The 20,630-nt window shown below is 31.6% G+C and overlaps 1 protein-coding gene across 4 annotated transcripts in view; it reads right to left on the reverse strand.

Annotated features, from left to right (window-relative positions):
- Positions 1-873: 873 nt before the first annotated feature.
- The window catches only part of LOC132948234 (GTPase-activating Rap/Ran-GAP domain-like protein 3), a 385,560-nt gene continuing 365,803 nt past the window's right edge, over positions 874-20,630 (reverse strand). For all 4 annotated transcript variants that reach the window (XM_061018621.1, XM_061018622.1, XM_061018620.1 and 1 more), the window contains 8 exons: positions 11,327-11,425; positions 11,017-11,177; positions 8,723-8,836; positions 6,391-6,625; positions 5,208-5,291; positions 4,326-4,444; positions 4,079-4,196; positions 874-1,155 (listed from right to left, as the gene is read on the reverse strand). In XM_061018621.1, the coding sequence (XP_060874604.1) occupies positions 920-1,155; positions 4,079-4,196; positions 4,326-4,444; positions 5,208-5,291; positions 6,391-6,625; positions 8,723-8,836; positions 11,017-11,177; positions 11,327-11,425 (1,166 nt within the window). In that variant the 3' untranslated portion in view covers positions 874-919. The remainder of the gene's footprint in view (positions 1,156-4,078; positions 4,197-4,325; positions 4,445-5,207; positions 5,292-6,390; positions 6,626-8,722; positions 8,837-11,016; positions 11,178-11,326; positions 11,426-20,630) is intronic.

Consider the following 20,630-nt stretch of genomic DNA (forward strand, 5'->3'; position numbering starts at 1 on the left):
ACGTTTTTAAAATTAAAAATAATGGTTGACATTTAAAAACCTAGTCAATAAATTTGATTTAGGGTACAAAGAGAGGTTTACTAACTACGAGACTTTCAGAATATTCATGAATTTTGTGTATTTAAAAATACCAAAACATAACATTTTACACAAAGTCAATATTTTAAGGTATTGAATAATAAATAGCCTAACCTACTTATCGGAATAAAATATTATTATGCACTTAAACATTTCGATCACCATATTGTACTACATACCCTTAAATTATTGTAAAATAATGATCAGAAAACGTTCGCGCTTTCGATACACAGTACTGGAAAGTATGTAGTTGATTATGGGTCGAGTCAAGTTATTTTCGTAAGTCAGCGATTCGCAACGATTCAATGTAATAAAATTTAGTAAATGTTTATTGATTTTATGCGTTGTTTTGTGTTTTCTATTTTCAAACGGTAAATGTGTATAATATTTGTATTTATAACATAGAAGGATTTTTAAGAGATAATATACAGTTAATAATAATAATAATTATAATAGTTTTAAAGGACTGCAGTAGGTAGCGTATCTATACGGTTTTGGCACGAATGCACTTATTGTGCATTTAAACCGCATTATGATATGGCGCGCTCCTTTTCCGCTATCACGGTAGTATAATATATTATTATAATATAGGGGTATACGGTATCCGTATGGGTGTCGGGAATGGGATTAATCTTTTTTTTTTTTTAAATTAAATCATTAAAATCTTCCCACCGGGTCTGTGGACAACCACGGCTGGTCAATGGCGGTGGCGGACGGCCGCCTGAATATGCCACCGAGTGATGCGTGGTAATAACAATTTTTTTTAAAAACATAATATAGGTACGCGTTAAAAAGTATTTTTGCATTATTTTTTTATTGTGAGTAACCACCGGCGGAACGTTTATGTCTTGTGCAGCAGCAGATTAGTCGCGTTCAGACCTGTCGTCGGCGATGCTGTGCAGCTCCTGCTCGCCGACGTCCGGGACTTGCTCTCCGACAGTTTGAGGTTCTCGACGGTCTTGTTCTCGTTCGAGTCGTCGCCCTCGTTGACGCATTTCCGGTCGTATGGACCGACCACGCCGGTGAGCGCGTTCAAAGGTATCCGGTACAGGCGAAGCGGTTTAGTTTCCGGAGACACTGAAAACAAGAAGCGTCTGGCATTATGATTCGAACGTCGTATCTACATTATTTACCTTCTACGGAAACTAATAGTAAAGTAATATAATAATATTTTACTGTAGACACCGCTGATAGTGTATTCGGATGTACTCTACAGGTGGTGGAGTCGGATCTGTCGTATATCCGAATATGATTTAGATTTTCGTAAGTGTATTTTTCGATTACCCCATTGTATTATATTGAATTATTGTAATGAATATTATAATGAGTTGCAATGAGATGATAATTTCATACGCTGTCATCAAGATTATAGGCATAGTAAATAATTGATTAATTTTATTACTATTTAGTTATAAAATTATCATTATACGAATCGGTATTTTCAGAAAATCTATGTTTTTCTGGCTATCTTTAAATCCAAAATCCAAATACCTAATTTTATAATATAAATGTATTATATATATCCCGGTATTATAGTTTATTTACTCAGAACCACATACGCGTTTAGTCACACGGGGATGTGCCAAATCTGTGGTATTTACGAGAAGAATATGGTATTCACCCAAAATTCTTCCCTATCGATAAATGTATTTTTATAGTATAATATAACTTATAAATGCACATGTGAAGTATATGATTTTCACAGAGGAACAGAATAAGGAACAAAAAAAAAAAATGCGAGTAGGGTAATGATAAGTTAGTCACAGGTTTTCGTTACACATTTAGATGATGAGGAAATTATTCATTAAAACTCTGGACGTAGCATAAGTTAGCGGGAGTTAGGTTGAGTTAAGTTTAGGCTGCGTTAGTTAGCGGGCAATTCAAGTACCTATTGTTGTTATGCAGTCCTGCATTCAAAACGTTAAGTTTTAGCTCCACATCAACGTTTTTAAGTATCTAAAGTTGATCGAAATCCCATATGCGGCTGTATTTTGCACGTATATTTATAGGTTAAAAATGAATTGGAATAAAGAGAGTTATTTTTTTTTTTAAAGTTATTCTGTATCTTTTTAAAATATTCAATATATTATGGCTTTGCATTTATGGTAATATTTATCTTTAGGTCATGTTGATTAAATATATGTTTGATAGTATAATTAATGCAGACTGCTTTCCCGAATTGTTATCGCCATTGTGCCCGAGATGTACTTATTGCTTCATATAATAATGCCGGTATATTATTATAAGTATAGGTACAATATGAACGTCACCTCATCCCGATAAAGCAATATTTTGTATAATATATACACTTTTGATGTTAATCGAATAAATATAATTGAGAATTTGGTTGCATTGTATCTTCTATATTATGTTAATGTTATGTTATACTACCGAACAATAATTATTGAAGTAAGGTGTTAGGTACGACACGTACGTGTATCTTCATTGGAAGTGCGCAGTATAGTCTCTCGCAAATGAGCCATCGCTGTAACTGGGGAAATCAAATGAATACATACAGGATTTCCCCGTATGAACGTGTACTAAAAAAGTACTATTAATTGTCCAAACATTAATTGCTCCGATTGGCTAATACCATTCATAATTTTTCGTTATAATATGATGTGCAACAAACAAATTGATAACCCGTAAAATATGCACTGTTCTTTAATCTCGGCCGTGTACGATGTACCTACTCAAAAATATAGTCTCTGAATGCCCTTTGTCGTTTTTAATTGAGATACGGTAAAGCACTGAATACAATGTCATATACATTTGCCTGTTATACCGCGGTGTGCTAATAAAATATTTCCATAATACCTATAACTAAAATAAAATATGCTAATATTAATTGTGTATTCACTATTGTTGTCGAAACGATTTAATGACGTCTTGGCCGCTATACACAGTAGTCTTACAATATTTCGATGAAAAAATTCTAAATTCAACGGTACCTATTGTTTTTTTTTTTTTAATATTATTATTATTTTATCAAAAGCATAATAACTAAATAAACTTCGCGGAATAAATCAAACATGGCAAATTAATTGAAGTCAATTTTGAATTGAGTTTCTACGAGTGCGTATACAAATCGAAATATATTTTCGCTAGACCCTCGAAACGAAGACCTACCGTCGCCGTGGGTCTTTAGTTATCGATCAAATAATGTTAATACAGAATTTTATAAGTATGTTCAGCGGTATTAAATCAATTTCAAAAACAAAGAAATACTCGTTTGATACTTCTGATTTAAATAAAGTATACAGAGAGATGGAACGTAATACAGCTACTGTATGATTTTCCAACCTTTGATGTTAAAATGCACGTTTTCTTACATGGCCTTTGATTTACCTCATTTATAAGATTCGTATATTATGTGTTCAGTAATAATGTTGCTTTTTCAGCCTTCCTTCTCTACCACTTAAACTTAGACCATACAATTAAAATGTTAAGCATTGTTTGTTTGTTAATCGATTACGTTTATATTTTATTTAGACAAACTTATGGAATTATTTATTATTTTATGTTGAAAACCTGAAAGTGTAGATAAGGATAGATTATATGTAATATACAATATTAAGTTCATTGTTTCGTGAGAATATGAGTCTTAAACCTACTTTACGGTTAAAATTCCGCTGAATATAGTGTTTATTCAAACGACCCAAGTATATTGTAGTCTGTAGGTACTTATAACTATGGTGTATATCAAGTTATATATTTTTCACCATTTTTGATATAATTTATCACGTGTCAAAACTTCAGTACCTAATGGCGTAGCCAAGGAGTGGCTGGGGCGGAGGAATTGCCCCCCGACCCATAGACCATAGATAACAAATATATTAATATTTAACGAAATTTTAAATTTAAGAAGTAATAGACACTAAAATAATTTTTGATAAATGGTAGCCCCTCCTCCCCCATGAAATTTCTAGCTACGCCCTTGTGACAGCACCTATATTATATTGAACTGTACCTAGCTGCATAATCAAATAAACATATTTACAGTGTGGCGAAGCAGGCGGTGACATGCTTTCTCGTTCTGCTTTCTGTTGGTCCATTTGCAGTCTCTCCATTTTCCCATGGAAAAATTCTGGAGCAGTAGTTGCAAAATATATGTCGTTCTATGTTAAAAAAAAAATAATTACAAAATATAAAATAGAATACCAGTTGTAATACGTAATTGGAAAATATATTATCCGAAATGCGAGATTTGATAAAAAAAAAAATTGATGTAATCGATGACTCGGTACCTTGGAACAAATTAATTTTAGTTTCGGCATAGCCATAGTCTGAACAAGATTGCCATTGATTATAAGTCTGATTTCCATTGTATCCGTGGTAAATGCTATGATGTACGGGAAGGAACACACTGTGGAAACACAAATAATTATATTTTTTATAAAATATCTAAATATCATATAGTAAAATTCCTTGTGAGGTATATGTTTATTATTTAATAATATTATTACAGTATTATGTTATGGCTATGACCAACATTTTTGGAAAATTTCTAATTCAAGTTGGTTCAAACAGTATGATCGCCATTGATCGGTATTGAAAAATATTATAGCAATTAAATAACAAAATAATAATAATAATAATAATTATTATTATTAAGTTATAGATAATAATTTGGTAGGTAAATTAAAAATATACACCTATTTGGATGTCGGTTTGATGTATCCAGATTTTTCATTCTAAATTCAAGTCTAGGTATTAGAATAAATTCACTGCACTAAAGTGTGATTAGAGACCGTGAATCGGCAAGTCGATTCCGTACTAAAAAGCTGTTCTAAATGGAAAATTATTCTTAAAAAAATGATAGGTAGAGTACTATAGTATATAATATGATCGTTCAATATATGTACTTATAACATACTTTTAAAATATGTATAATAATATTATGTAGCTGATAAAACGTAAAAAAAAAAATTGTTGTCTTGTCGTTAAAACAAAACTGTGTAATGTCACGTCAGACGGATGAAAAAAAATATAAAACCGTCAGACGTTCGACTAAACGATTCTGCGGTCTCGTAAAGTTTGATCTTTCACCAACACCCCAAACCGCAATGCTTAATTAAACGGGTCTCTTATACGTACGGTTCATCACAAAAATGATTCATTATAATTACCTATGTCTTTCGGAATGGAATTCCAATGGAAATCAAATTCGGTCGTATTGTTCGTTTCGCTAAGTTTTTGAAAATGACAAGTGTCTGTAAAACACGAAGAGCGATATTAATTATAAACTCATTATACAGCCAACATTAATATACTAGAAAGAAATCGAGCGTGAATAGATCATATACAGAACCTGTAATGAATTTAAACACGAGTAATTTCATCTAAATTTATACGTGACGTATGCGAGTGTATGATAATTTTTGTGTGTGCTTCCATATATGTATGAATGTATGTATGTATGTATGTATGATGTATGTATATAGGTACTATTTTTTATACGTACAAAGGCATGTGTGGGTGTATATATATTTTTTTTAAAAATGGTAGCCTAAAGCAGATTATTACTAAAATGTTGGTTTAAAAAATATCGAACATTGAAAATCGAATTGTTTTATTTTTATTCATAAGCTTTTAAAGTTTAAATGAGTACCTTCAGGCTACGACTACTATTAATTATTATTACAACAACAGTGGACAGTTGTTCGTAGAACACCTCTGCATTTTCAATACGTTCTGCATGGAAACTATTTGATATTCCCCAGAATATTTAGACTGAACAAATTAGCGTATTCGGTTAAACTGATTATACTGCATATTATAAAATGCAGTATAATCCTATTCATGCCTATAATATTATTGGTTTTATCGATGCTTTTTTTACTGTAGCGTGTGCGTGACATGATCAGGACGAGCTGTGTTGTTGCCGTGCGGAAGGCGAGACGGGTAATTGACACGCTATATACAGCACCTCCGATATATAATAATGCACGCCCACCGATAAATTATATTTTATCATTATAAAGTTTAAGCGAGTTTTTTTTTTATTTTTTTTCAAATTGAAAAATATGACGCACACTGGGGGGTATAATTTTTCCATATAAATCGACATATTGTACTGGCAGAGCCGTTCAAACTTTTTCTGGATGAGGTGGCTGTAGTGTACACAGCTAAATAATGCGAACTGAATAAAAAACCTATACTATAACCTGTATGTATATTGTATATATATTACATTTTTAACCGAGAACGGGCGTTGTACTACCTATGTCCTATATAATATACGTTTCCAAGTGTAAGTATGTGTGTGTGTGTGTGTATGTGTGTTCACGAATGGAAATAAAAAGTCGTTACTGTTATAGCACAACAGCAACTCAGGTTCCTCGTCCTCGTAGAGATCGGTGGCCGACACCAGGTGAGCTTTGGTGCCCTCCTGGACGGCGAACAACCGCCGGGCGGTGCCCGATCCGTCGGTTATGATGTCGAATTGATGTTTGTATCCGACGCATATGCTGCACGCGTCCGAGTTTCCACCAACGGCCGACTCAATCAGCGTGATGATCGACGGCTGTTCGGCGATTTGGAATTCCTGTAAAACATGTCAATAATGGTTGTATTATCGATCATCCAAGTACGCCAGATCTCCTTTTTTTTTTTTTTTGTTTTAAATATCCACTGCGTGTCCGCCCTCTTCTCCCTTATAGAAGTAGAATAACCAAACTTCAACAGCCTTACCCAATGACTCGCCCCTAACAGTGAAAGCATTCCATAATACCTATTTAGTTCCTATACAAAACCATCGAGGGTAAAATTAATCTAAACCACAAACCATTGTGCAGAAAAATCTAATCAATAATATTAATATAACTGTATGTATTTTATTTTTCTATTAGTAATGCAGGGGTTGAATTTGAACTAGTTTATGACAAACTCATCGCATATCAGCGTATAAATTTGATATTATTTATTATTATAGTATTATATGATAAAATATTTTCATTAATTTTTTTAACTAATTGGTCAATACCAACGTACTGTAGAATGGTAAAATGGATTCAAATTAGTCTGAATATTTTTAAAAATTTATTGTATGTACACAAACACAATACTAGTATATGCCTTTATGTATACAACTAATTTCTACAATAAATGTATTTTGAATTACAACATAATAACTACAATCGTTGAAGGATAAACGTTGTTTAATGTTTAAAATGTGTAAATATTCAATTTTATTTCATAAATTTATCTTCAAAGGCTTATAATAAATGTGACTATCTTTTTTCAATATTTGTAAATAAACTGTTTAACTGGTTAAAATATATGAGAAAACATTTATGTATTTCCAATATATTTCTAGTTCTTACAGATTATTTTGAAAATTACTTACAAGTTTATTTTTACTCCTTTTATTAGGTTTTTATTCTAGTGAACTCGTAGTAAGTATATGTCCATTGGGCTATACAGTGTGTTCAATTAGACGCAGAAAACCTCTTTAAATATTGGCTTAGTGAGCTGTATAGTATAATTAATCGTATTCAGTATTTACACGTATTCTGGCAATGTGGAATATACCACTAGCAGAGTTTTGGGGACACCTAATAAGGTCGTGAATTGAAAATGTACGAGGCCTCACCATATCATATTACATACGGATATGGGACTCAAATTGCTTTATTTTGTTTCCGTGCCTGTGGCGGTCACAAAATCCTAATTAAGTCTACAAAGATATACCACAATTGTAAAAATTAATAACCTTTAAGCACGACCAGTTGAAAACACGAAGCAAATAATTTCTGAAAAAGAAAGCGTGCGTGTTCAATTTAAAAACTAGAAATAGGTACTATAAAATTACAGAATGCTGAATGATGCATAACCATATTATTTTTTTATATTATCAATTAAAATAACACAATTACTGAATTACGAAATAAGTGTAGGTAGTACCTATATTGTATTATTTTAATAAAGTCTTTGAAATAAAATAAAAGTGTTGCGGAATCTATTAATAATAATATTATAATAAAAGTGTCAACAAATATAAATCAAATCAAGTTTTAATCCGGTTTACTTAAAATCGTTAATCATACTTAATAATATTTAGTATTTACCCTATAGGATATAATTATTCATTATGGCATTATAAATAGATCCCTGGGGCCAACGCCATGAAGGCTCTTGACAAGGGAAGTTGACTTTGTACGGATGTTGCAGCACTGACTTTCAAGACAATGCAGTGGCATTATCAGAATTTTTCAAAATGGGGAGGGTTTTGTAATTTTAATTAACTGTAAATTGTAATAAAGTCTTATAATTATAATTATAAAGGTACAAATGTAAAGTGTAATATGGTTGAATATTAGCTATCAATTATTATGTATATCGAGTGAATTGGACAAAGATAGAGAGCTAGTGTGAACTGTGAAGTTTGCTTTCCGAATTAATTTTGATCACAACTTCGTGCTCGTTAACTAACGAACTTCACTTCTACATAAATGTCAATGATTAGTAAAATATATTTGAATAAAGATAAGACGTAAAACGAATTAACCCGTACAACATTTAATATAAATTAGTTTGTTTGACTTATTGTTGTTATTTTCCGAACACCCGAGTCCCGACTATATTATCAGTAGTACCATACCTGTATTTATACGTGTATTATGCATAACAATATTATATTTACCCTCAGATACATGAACCCTTCGACCGTGTCCGTGTCGCTGGCCGGGCACCAAGCTGTCCAGGCGGCCGAGTGTTTCCACTGCATCAGCGTCAGTTTTCGGTTCACACAGATTACCTGTCGAGCAGAAAACCGAAATATTACAAGGACCACCTACCAGGTATGGTGGCGATAGTTCGAGTTGAAAACGCGGCGGGTCGTTACCATGGCGGTTTAGACACATACATATATATATTAAATTATATCAGATGAGTACCACCCGTCCACCTACCTACCTATCAAACCGGCCTATGATATACGATAATTATGTACCTGAACCATATATCATAATACGTGATGCTGGCAATATACGAGCAACATCGGCGTCCGAAGGCCGAAATTCACGGTGTATAAACTTTTCTCGACTTCTCTCTCCGCCTACCACCACCCGCACTCAACACCACAATAATTAAGTGATTGTAGTCACTTGCTGTAACGTCGATGTCGTGCAGTTTAATGTGTATATACGTACTTTTTAGTGAACAGCATTGGTCACGCAACGGGATAAGAAGTTTGCACGGTCTGTATATTTTATGTAAACTATAATAATGCCGAGTTACACACTCCAAACAAGGTTTAGTTATCCACGACCGCTTACGTGCATCTTGACGATTTAAAAGTTGTATTTGTCATCGAAGTTGTGATGAATGGACGTGGTACAGAAACCGGGGAGATTTAAAAACGGAGACGCAGATCTCAAACTCGGGACCGTCCTTGCAACACGAGGCATGCCACATGTCTGCTTAGATCAGTGGTTCCCAACCTTTTTGAGACTATTACCCATAAGTCAGGTTAGATATTAACAAATACCCCTCCCTATCAAAAAAAGGTTGAGTAATAAAAAAAATAATGATCATTTACATGAGTAAACTTAAAATGAGTACTTAAAATAAAAATAAATAATTTAACTTTTACCCCTCAAAAAATCGTGTTTTTACCCCTTAGGGGGTAATTACCCCCAGGTTGGGAACCGCTGGCTTAGATATTATATAGTACGGTCGAACGTGTGTATATAGTGTTTAATAATTATTATAAGACGTTTATTATGTATATACACATATTATATTGGTGTGCGAATTATTGAATATGGTGCAGTATTCGTTGAGAAAAAGGGATGTTGACATCAGAAATAATATATATGATTAATAATGAATAAGTAACTATCTATATTAAAGCAATTATTATCCTGTCTTCAGTTGCAAACGTATTAATAATATATCTTCAGTTTTTAATTGATTTTTAAAATCTTTTTCTATATTTAACAGTGATTATAAGTTTGAAAATCGTTCATGTGTCATGCAATCCTGTAGCCATTTTTTTATTCATCGCATTATACGAATGAATACATTACTATAAGTACATTATCAATCAAGTTATTTGGGAATGGGGGGGCTTATAAAATATTTGAGGATACTAAGTGCACCGTAGCCCCCTCTTGTGCCTATGGTCCAGTGGAATTTTCCCTACAGTTCAACCTGCAGTGTACGGTTAACGCGGTAAAACACCCTACCCCTACACTATTAATAGTGGTCGTATATTAATGCGTGTATAATACAGTTTGGGTATAAACAAAAAATGTTTACTTTTAATTAACCAACATAAATATTAAAACCGTTGTTGTTTTCGCTTCTGCCGCAGAGATTAATTCCGCCGAAAAAATAAATGCGTATTATAATATGCATTATAGCTATAGAAATAACTACTATTACACAGTGTATGTACCTTATGAGTTATGGCGAACGCGGTTCACCGATTTTACGGTAACCCTGTCCATCACTGCAATTTGATCGTACAATGTTAAATACTCGCAAAAACTAAACTTACACTATTATCATTATTATTATCATTTGTGTTTATACGTTAGCGGTCTGTGTATCTTTACGCATTTACGCGTTATTATATATCGCTCCAAATAAAATATGTTGTTGTGTTTCATTATATGGAAGACGAGTTTTTTACCTTGTACTAAATATACTGTATACTGAATATATTGTATAGGTACAATTACTGTACTGCAGCGTACAGGGTGTTTTTTAAATGAAATAATAAAAATGTATCATTTATATTATATGCTTTTTCACTTTTAACTTTTAGGTGAACCTCACATAATATTTAAATCCTGAAAAAATCTAATATCTATTTAAAGTATTTTATACCAGCTATTAGATCCTTAAAACTAAAATCGAATAAGATGTTGTCTTGTAAACGAAATGTCGCAGTAAAACAATAATAATAATAATAATAATAGGCGTTATTACCATTTTGAGCCTCGAACCACCGGGCTTACTAATCGCGTACATACTGCAGCCCCTCGTGCGTTCTAGTTTATGATCTTTGAGGTCCGGTTTGCTTTTTACTTCCGTCTGCATGTCCGCATCGAACTCAGACAGTCTGAACACGTATATCTTGCTGTCGCGCCCTGCAACCGTATAACAAAACAAAGTTTAACAACCGTAAACGACGACGACATTATCCGACCGGTGATAACGCGACGCGTTTTCGAAAGGACAGAGCTACTCGTCGGTCGTCATCGTCACCACTCACTACTATAATAATACACATACGAACCTTTTTCGGTCCTGAACAGAAGGATACCGTGGGCTTCCACGATGTTCAACTGGTTGGCTTGTATCGTCTTGTCGAAGATTTGCCTCTGGGACACGCTGTCTGCGGACCGATATAAAAGAAATGCAAATGTTATGGATTGCAGATCAAACACGCGAATAATAATCAATATCTACTTATATATTGTCAGAATCTAGAACATTTTTGTTTAACGACCGATGACCAGTTTTTAGTGGTGCCATAATATTATGTATAATTTGTGTGCGTCATGAAAACCACAGAATGTAAGTAGGAATATAGATAGGTCAGTGCGTACACTGTGCACTTCGAAGAAAGGTTCATATGCGTTTAGCGCAGAACAGTTTTGCAGACATAAGTAGATCGATAGCGTATAATTCTATAATGTATTAATGTATATATAGGAGTGAGGTTTAATGATATATAATTAAATAAACTTAATTCCCGCGGCACTCAGATCCGCCGGACTACCAGAGAAAATCGAATTCGCGCAGTCATAAACCATTAAAATTAAAGGTGATACAATGGCTCGCAGTTGTAATAGGATTTGTATTTAAAAGAGTTAAAGGCTAGTATAAATTTGGTAGATTTTTAAAACGTATATAGAGGTATTTTTGTATAAATTGTATAAATTATATAATATTTAGTCGAGAAAACAATAACTTCTACCGAATTTCCAATAAATTAATAATTCAATTTACAGCCATTGTTGTATGTGGTTACAGTGGGAGAATAATAACTTATATACAAATAAAATAAATTCAAATTTAAACGAAATATTTTTAATTAATTTTATGTTGAAACCACTACCAAATGCTTTTATTCTGCGATAAAAAAAACATCTTCCGTTATGATTTCGGTAATTTAAAACGAAATATTCTAAAAATATATTTCAGAAACCTTTATTTTCTTTTGTGTTGAATAATGAAATCAAGAGTAATTGGTTTTAGTTTAAGTTATATTTCTAAATATCATACAACAAATAAACACCGAATAATACGTTTTACCTTTCAACAATAACACCAACTATTGTATTAAAGAAAACGAATGCATTTTCGTCATCGAAGTAAATTTTCATTGTCACGCATTGCAATACAAAATTATTATAAATGATTAAATTGTTGCACAAATCATATTATCACTTATTTTGTTTCTATTGTTTTTCGAATCAAACATATCTGACACGTATATAACTTGAGCTTTTGACCTAAAAAATAATTTTGATACGTGTGGGCCGCTGGCATATTATCATATACGTTTGTTTTCCTCAATTATGTTTTAGTTGTACTGTTTCTGAAATTTCATAAATACACAATAACAATGTCGGAGTAAAATGTTTGTAATCAAAATCTGAACGCGAACATTCAATCATGTGAAATTAATTGATGTCGAAACTATTTTGACCATATTATTAATCAAGTTATCCGGCATAAACATTCGAGTTACAAACGTTCAATATTTTACTTATACGTAATACCTAATCTATGAACTCAATTATAACGAAATATATCTAACTCAGAAGTCATAATATTTGATCATATAAAAAATAATAATATGATAATAACTCTATCTTAAACCTCTGTGTAAAAAGCCATGAAATCATCTGACACTAAACAATACATTTATTAAATAAATATATTTTATATTTTAATGTTATTTGCGGTACAATTAAATAAGAAAATAACTTTCGTATAGAAAATACACTCACGCTTAATAGTATGATGGTACTTATCAAAATGTTGATGTTTCTCACGCCTTATTAACCTAATAATATTGAATTATGCAATTAAATACTAAATAAAAATAAGTTTTTGTAATTATTATTGTCAACTGTAATATCATAAAGTAAAAAAGTAACTACCTACTATAATTTTGTTTATTAATTTATTATAAAACAAAAATTTACTTTTACATCGGTAGGTAGTAAAAAAAAAAAAAATTGAATCTTTATTAAAGTCATATTACTGTGATATGTATACAATATAAAATAAAGTTAAATTAATTTTAAAGTATTTATTAATATAATAATAATAATAATATTTTTTTCTCAAATTATTAAATTAATATCTTATAATCTAATCAAAAATATACATTTCACAAAATTGAAAAACACTTTATTTTTATAAAGTTTTCTAAACGAACAAGGGTTTTGAGGATAAAAACTTAAAAGATTCTTGTTAAATTAAGGTTTACATGAGAAAAAAAATTGAAATTTTAAACTGTAATATTAGAAATAAAAATTAAGAAAGTTTTTAATATAGCTGCAGGTATAAGACAAACAGGGGACTTAGCTGCTCAATTTTTCAATACATAAACTTTTTTTATAATATACTACATGGAAAAAATAACAATATTTAAGATATGGTTTTGGTGAGGACGAGAGAGAGCCGATCTTATCTTTTGATGTATCGCTATTTATTTTTGAACGAGTGATTTAGGCTAGAGACACTTGGTTGATATTTATGGGTAGGAGAAGGAAGTGTCTTCACCAGTATAATTTATTATCATCCATTTAATGACAGCCCACTCAGCTCGTTCACCCTTGAACCACTTGTTCGAAAAGTGGACAGAGATTAATATATATAATATTATAATATATATATATATATTATATCTATATAATAAACTGAAGGGCGGGCCGCCGTGTTTTCTTATAACAAAATATAGATTAAATAGGTAGTATATACGTCGAGAAGCTAAAAATAATGTATTACTAACACTTTGTTACAATTACAAATATATAAAATACCATTGATAAAATAACGCCACAGTATACTTCTCAGTAAAAACTTTACTAAAAATAAATATTATGTCTCCCATAATGTTGAGAAAACTTAATGATTTTTTTTTTTTTTTTTTTTTTTTTTTATTGAGTAACCCGCGGCAACATAGGCCATTGGGTGTGGGGAGGGTACTGTAGGTTTTATATTGGGTAGGTTTGGTAGGTTTTATATTGGGTAGGTTGGTACACGTGTGTGTTGTGTTTGGCAGAATTTCTAATGGGGCACCCGTAGGTTTCTGCCGTGCCCCGGGGTGGGGGGATGGCGGCACTTGTTCTCCGGACACCGTGACTTGCCCGAAGAAAAATGCCGCCCAGTGGCCGGGAGTCGAACCCGCGACTGCCAGCGCCGCAGTCGACGCGTTAGACCGCTCGGCCACCTCGTCCCCCCTTAATGATTTTGTTATACTTACGCAAAACATGTTATAAAAATACACGCGATTGTATTAAATCACTTGTGTTATTTGTACGTAAATAATAATACTAATGTCATTATAACAATACACTCGTAAGTCGTAACACGGTTGAATGAACAAGTATTTCAATGTCCATTATGAATTACAAAATATTGTAAAATCGTATTTGTTGAATTGCCTACTAGATTTACTAGCCAATGGATAGGGATGAGAAAAAGACAAAAAAAAAAGTGAATATTAAAAGCATATTATTATTCTTCTTTGAATTCAACGTCTCCGCAGTCGTAAGAAGTCTTAGCCTCGGATGAAATGTAAAATAATTAAACAGTAGTGTTTATTAGTTCATCGGCAGTTGTGGACGGATTAATTTAACATACGACCAGTAATAAGTAAACAAAACAAAAACCCAAGCTAACGGTTAACTTCTGTGAATAATTTACTGTTAAACTGTAAGACGCGTTGGTTATAGTTACTAATAAGACTTTAAAAATATATAATCTTACAGTGTAAGACTTACACTACATTATTATGTATCAATAAAACGCTTTATACTGAAGGATATATACATATATAGATACATAGATTCACTTTTGTATGAAACTGTTAGTTACATTTATTATTGTTTAAATTGGTTTCCTCGTGTTTTTCAATGTCTGACTCAACAGTAGTTGCTTCAATGATTCGATACATGTAAATACATTTACATTATAGTAATTTATGGTATTCAAGTCTTAATAGTATTTCTAAATATGATTTAAAGGCTAAACTTTAAAGTTTAATGATTGCTTGTACTAAAAATTATTCAACCAGGAGTGAGTTTTTTGGGCCATAATGTAAAACAGTTGTTTTTGTTTTACTACCTTTATAACAAAATAATAATATATATATATATACAGCTTTTATTATTTAATATTATGGCATCGTTTCAATTTTGATTTTATAACATAAATTTAATTAAATTTTATGATTGTGCACCTCGTTTATTCCTGGTATCGTAAAAGTATGATAGTAATATAATGTATTTTAAATTATTATATATTATTATAATAGAATATGCACTGACTGATTAATCAACGTACATAAACTAATAACTACGATAGCTAGAGACCCGACATTTTCATGGTAACTTCAAAGCAGTAAATATTTTATCTCGTGTATCATAAATATAAATATTATTTAAATTGAATTTGATGTGAATTCGACACTATTAATTAATATAATATTCCACGAAACGCGCACATATACGTTTGGTTGTCTACATGTCTGTATGTCCAGGAAAGACCGAACAATGGTTGTAACGATTTTGAGAAAGTTTTAACAGATATTGTATTGCATAACAGAAAAATGGAAAATGTTTAATAATATATTTAACTTATTTAACTAATTAAATAGTTTGTAATAATATAGAATATTATGTCGATCCTAAACATTTGATAACACGGCTTTTTGGATAGGCAATTTAGCTACACCGCGGTATTGAGTTCCTATTTTTCCTGTATCGCTAATATCGGGTAGTATGAACAATCACTAAACATTTAATGATTCAATAGTGAGTTAATTGCCCCTTAAACATGTTTTAGTGGCCACCGATTGGTCCATTAATTTTTATTGAACAATTAAATTAATATATTTGCATGCAACCCGTCACATTAGAGTACCTATTATTAACTTTTGATACCATTTATATACATCTGACTTATACCTACAAATAAATTGTTCATGTATATCACAATAATAATAATATACAAATTTATAAGTAGGTATAGAAGTATCAAAATATCATCACGGAGACTTATTTTACAGTTATTCCTAAGAATAGTATTTGACCAGACGACATTACGGATGTAGTGTTGCAGATCGGCGAATATCTTCAAGTTTTGAAAACACGTTCGTTTAAATAAAATTATTTCATAGTTACAAAAGAGATTCACCCGCATAGAACAGATAAATTGGTTTTTATTGATAGTCGATGAATTCTGCGTCTTCATATTTATAATTGTATTACACTTGTCGTAGTTTTAGGTAAATGCTAGGCCAAATATTAAAATGAATAAAACGTACAGTGGCTACGGTTTTTTCCAAATGAAGTTGCACGATTTTGAATTTTGCCCGTAACATGTTAACATTACGTGTACAGTTTTATTTATTTTTTGCTGTTACTGTCAAAGAGAAGAATTTGGTATTATACATTATTCAAACATTTTTTTGAACAGTACACCTTCTAACTTAAAAAGTATAAACGTTTTTTGAAAATAATTTGAATCTATGACAAAACAATGGTTTAGAAAAAATATTTTTTATTCGGTACCCCTATCGTTAGTTTTTAATTTTTATCAATGACGACATACATTTTTTAATTATGTGTTTATAATATTTTACTAAGAATTTTAATTTTAATTTAAAAATCATGTATTTCAACACGAGATGTTAATTATTTATCACTTATGAGTATTTGAGTGAACACTTCACAGGGTATTCTTGTGCTATTCCAATCCACTCGTCAGCACTAATCAAATTATACAAAAAATAATATGCTGTGGAATATGAAATTAAAAGTGTATGTTATATTTTAAAAAAGTAAAAATAACATAATATAACAATATAAACATTGTAAGAATATAGAAACAAAAATGTTGTTTTGTAATGAATTAAAAAATATTATGTAAAAAAAATATTTTCAAAATCATTTATATGTTTCTATACCATAATGTGTGTTAGCTGATTGTCAGTATGTTGTGTCGTATAGTTAGTCGATCGCCGACTTTAATGTCCAACTCGTCTATATAGCTAGTAAAGTAGTTACACGTGAAATTCCGAAAATCGCTATGCACAATAATTAATATGTACATATACTACATAGCACAACCGTTGCGGGCCAAGTCTAGTAATTGCGTGCAATGTGTACAGAACGCATAGCGCCGGTAATATGGGAAAACATAAATCGATAATAGCAATAAACGGTTTTTATCGTTCGTCGTAAGTTTGGCACACCGACAAATTATTATGTGTTTGCAAACGAGCTGCAGCCGACGGACGCGTGGCGTGGTTCTCCGAAATTCACGATAACTCAAATCGAAACGCCTTCAGTCGTTATCGTGTCCAAACAAATACAGACGACACATAAATTTATTTCCACTGTAAAACCTGTATATCGTCGTAAGCATAGACGGACGCACGGAGTGTGTCGTAAGCGACCAGCGCGGGTAGAGTGTCGAATCCCCGTAACGTCACACGGTTATCAGATTCGATTCATTCATCCGGCGGCCACAGGGCCATTTAACGATTCAACGCCACACACTGTTCCGACAATGTTTACCCTCATTGACCCTTTAACGAAAACAAAAGTTACCCCATACAGTGCGCTAATGGTCTAGTTGCTAAAGTGTGAATATAATACACGTATATTGTATTTATTCATACAATATATATATATATACAATATACATTTTATGTACATACATATACAATATACATACAAAATATATTATTATTTTTGTGCTGCGATAATATTTTATTTCACCCAGAAGGGAAAAGTGTGAGAACTTATTTACAACACATTTTTCCTTTCTCACAATTATAACCGCGTATGGTTTAATGTGAAAATAAATAACTTTGTTTATCTACCGGAAAATTAGTGATATAAATTTAAATGAAAACCGTGCTTTTTTTTCGTAATTTGCCCACCAGTGCAATTAGTGCAATTAAAATTAGTAAAATTTGCGGAATCTGCAAGTGTCTTTTTTACATTTTCATTTAGAATAATTAATTATTAATCTCGAATCACAATTTATTAACATATATTTTGAAATATATAAATAATATGGTGTAGATATATAATTAAAATATATTAACAATTACCTTATACGCTCATAATTAGTAACTAAATTCTGCCGAATTTTTCCATATGTTGGTCGCTTGCCTATTAGTTACGCATTGACGCATTGTGTCATACGTAAATACATTTTACGTACGTCTTGGTATTAACTATTAAGACTGATAATATTTTATAACTCATGTAAGTAATATATTGTGAACAACGAGTTAGGTACCGTTTATTTGATTTATAACGTATGGTTTGTATAATTTATTCTAAATAGAAATTATAAAATATGTTTTGGTAGCCACCTGCGGGCTTGTATTATACGAGGCCACTGTATCGTAGGTACCGCACTATTGCGATATTAATAATTATATTACACTCTATGTATTCTCATTTCTACAGCTGCAGGGACTACACGATTGGTTTACTACACGACTTTCATGTTAATTAATTTTCAGCAGATATACGTGTTATATGTATAATATTATAGTATTATAGTTATACTGTGTACACGTATTTTAACCACTGATTTGCATGGATCAATTTATTATTACAAACAAAACATACAATATATTTTTACGAAATCGAGACGACCGATGATTTCAGCACACATGAACTAAGAAAGTATAATAAAATATAATAAAATAAAAATGACATCAATAAACGAAATAAAGTCGACCTCTGCATATTTCGACGGATTTTGCACCATTATAATATAATACAGGATGATTTATACGTCTTCTTCCAATTTTAAAAATGTATATTCATTTTATAAACGAAGATACAGTGATGGAGTGAAGAAAAAAAATTGTTCTTAAAATAATCAAATTGTAACATTTCGTGTTAAACATTTTCAATATGACCCCACTGGCCACCTGACACATGCGTCTATATAGTATTTTTTTTTTCATCCATCTCAACAATAACTGGTGGCAGTTCGTCGATTTTATACAAACGCTCACAATACAAGTTTGTCAGCAATGCAAATAAACTTGACCATCTTATTTTTACAAAGGCATGTATATAGGTCGTTTATCTGCAATAATCTACGGTTGCTCAGCTATATAAATTGATAATCGGATGGTGACTTTTGATTCACTCTGTACAGCATGCGCATTATAATACAAGTTGTTGTACACCCACAGCAGTATACACTGGTATTTTAAAAATATATTTCTTGAGTAGGGTAATAATGCGCGCAACTACTCGGTATACTGTAACAAAGTAATGATTAGGATGAGGGACATTTGCGACACAATTAGATATTATACGTAGCAGACCTGACTATATTATGGCGGAGAGCCGTCGTTCGTGTACATTATGAAACGCAGTCCGGCGGCTAATAGAATAAATGGTTTTCTTTGAAAAGAAAAAAAAAAACGTTAAGCGCAGTCTTAACAATTCGTCTCGCCGTACTTCGAAAGTTTTCCGGGCGAGTACCAGTTATTAAATATTATGACCGTCAATTCGAGTCGTTGTCAAAAAGTCGCGGTGTAATGTGTGCTGAGGGTCGAAAGATCAAATGTGAAGGCGTCAAGTTTGTTGAATCAACGAATCGAAAAATATTTTAAATCTAGAAATCCCCGACAACGTAAGACGAGAGCGTCTATTTGTACCGGTGTCCATAAAATATGACTTGTGTTTATTTTTGAGTTGACCAAATTCAACGAGATTTTATCAATGAGATAATTTTGCACCAATCTCCACGGAACCAAAGACCAACCATTTCAAAGTCAGTAGCAGTAATAACCGGTGTGCAACCGTATATGTCTTTAAGTAAATTCCAAAAATTGTAAGCTCTTTGAGCAATACAAAATTAAAAGAAAATAATGCACCTTAATAAATGTAAATTATATGTAACCATGTAAAATAAAGTAATAGATGATTACCTACAAAAAATGAGAGTAATTCATTCACTTACAATCTATATACAATATACCTATAGTAGTAGTAGTAGTATATACAATATTATAATATATAAATCGAGATAACGGACAACTTATTTGTTGTATACTTATAAGTTATAATATTTTTGCTCGAGCACGCCTACCAACATGTTGCATAAAACCATAGCGTATAGGTATTATAGTACATTATATAGTAGCTGTACCTTATATTATATAGTTGACCGATTTTTCTGGGGACTGTGTAACATCGTAGGTATTAAATGTCTAACCCAATTTAAATATTTTGTTGAACAAAACTATCAATATTGTCTGCCCGCAGTAGTAGACATTAGGGTAATTTTCTAGTCATAATAATTGTAAACTATGT

This window comes from Metopolophium dirhodum, chromosome 7 (genome assembly GCF_019925205.1).
Source record: "Metopolophium dirhodum isolate CAU chromosome 7, ASM1992520v1, whole genome shotgun sequence".
NCBI classification, from domain to species: Eukaryota; Metazoa; Arthropoda; class Insecta; order Hemiptera; family Aphididae; genus Metopolophium; species Metopolophium dirhodum.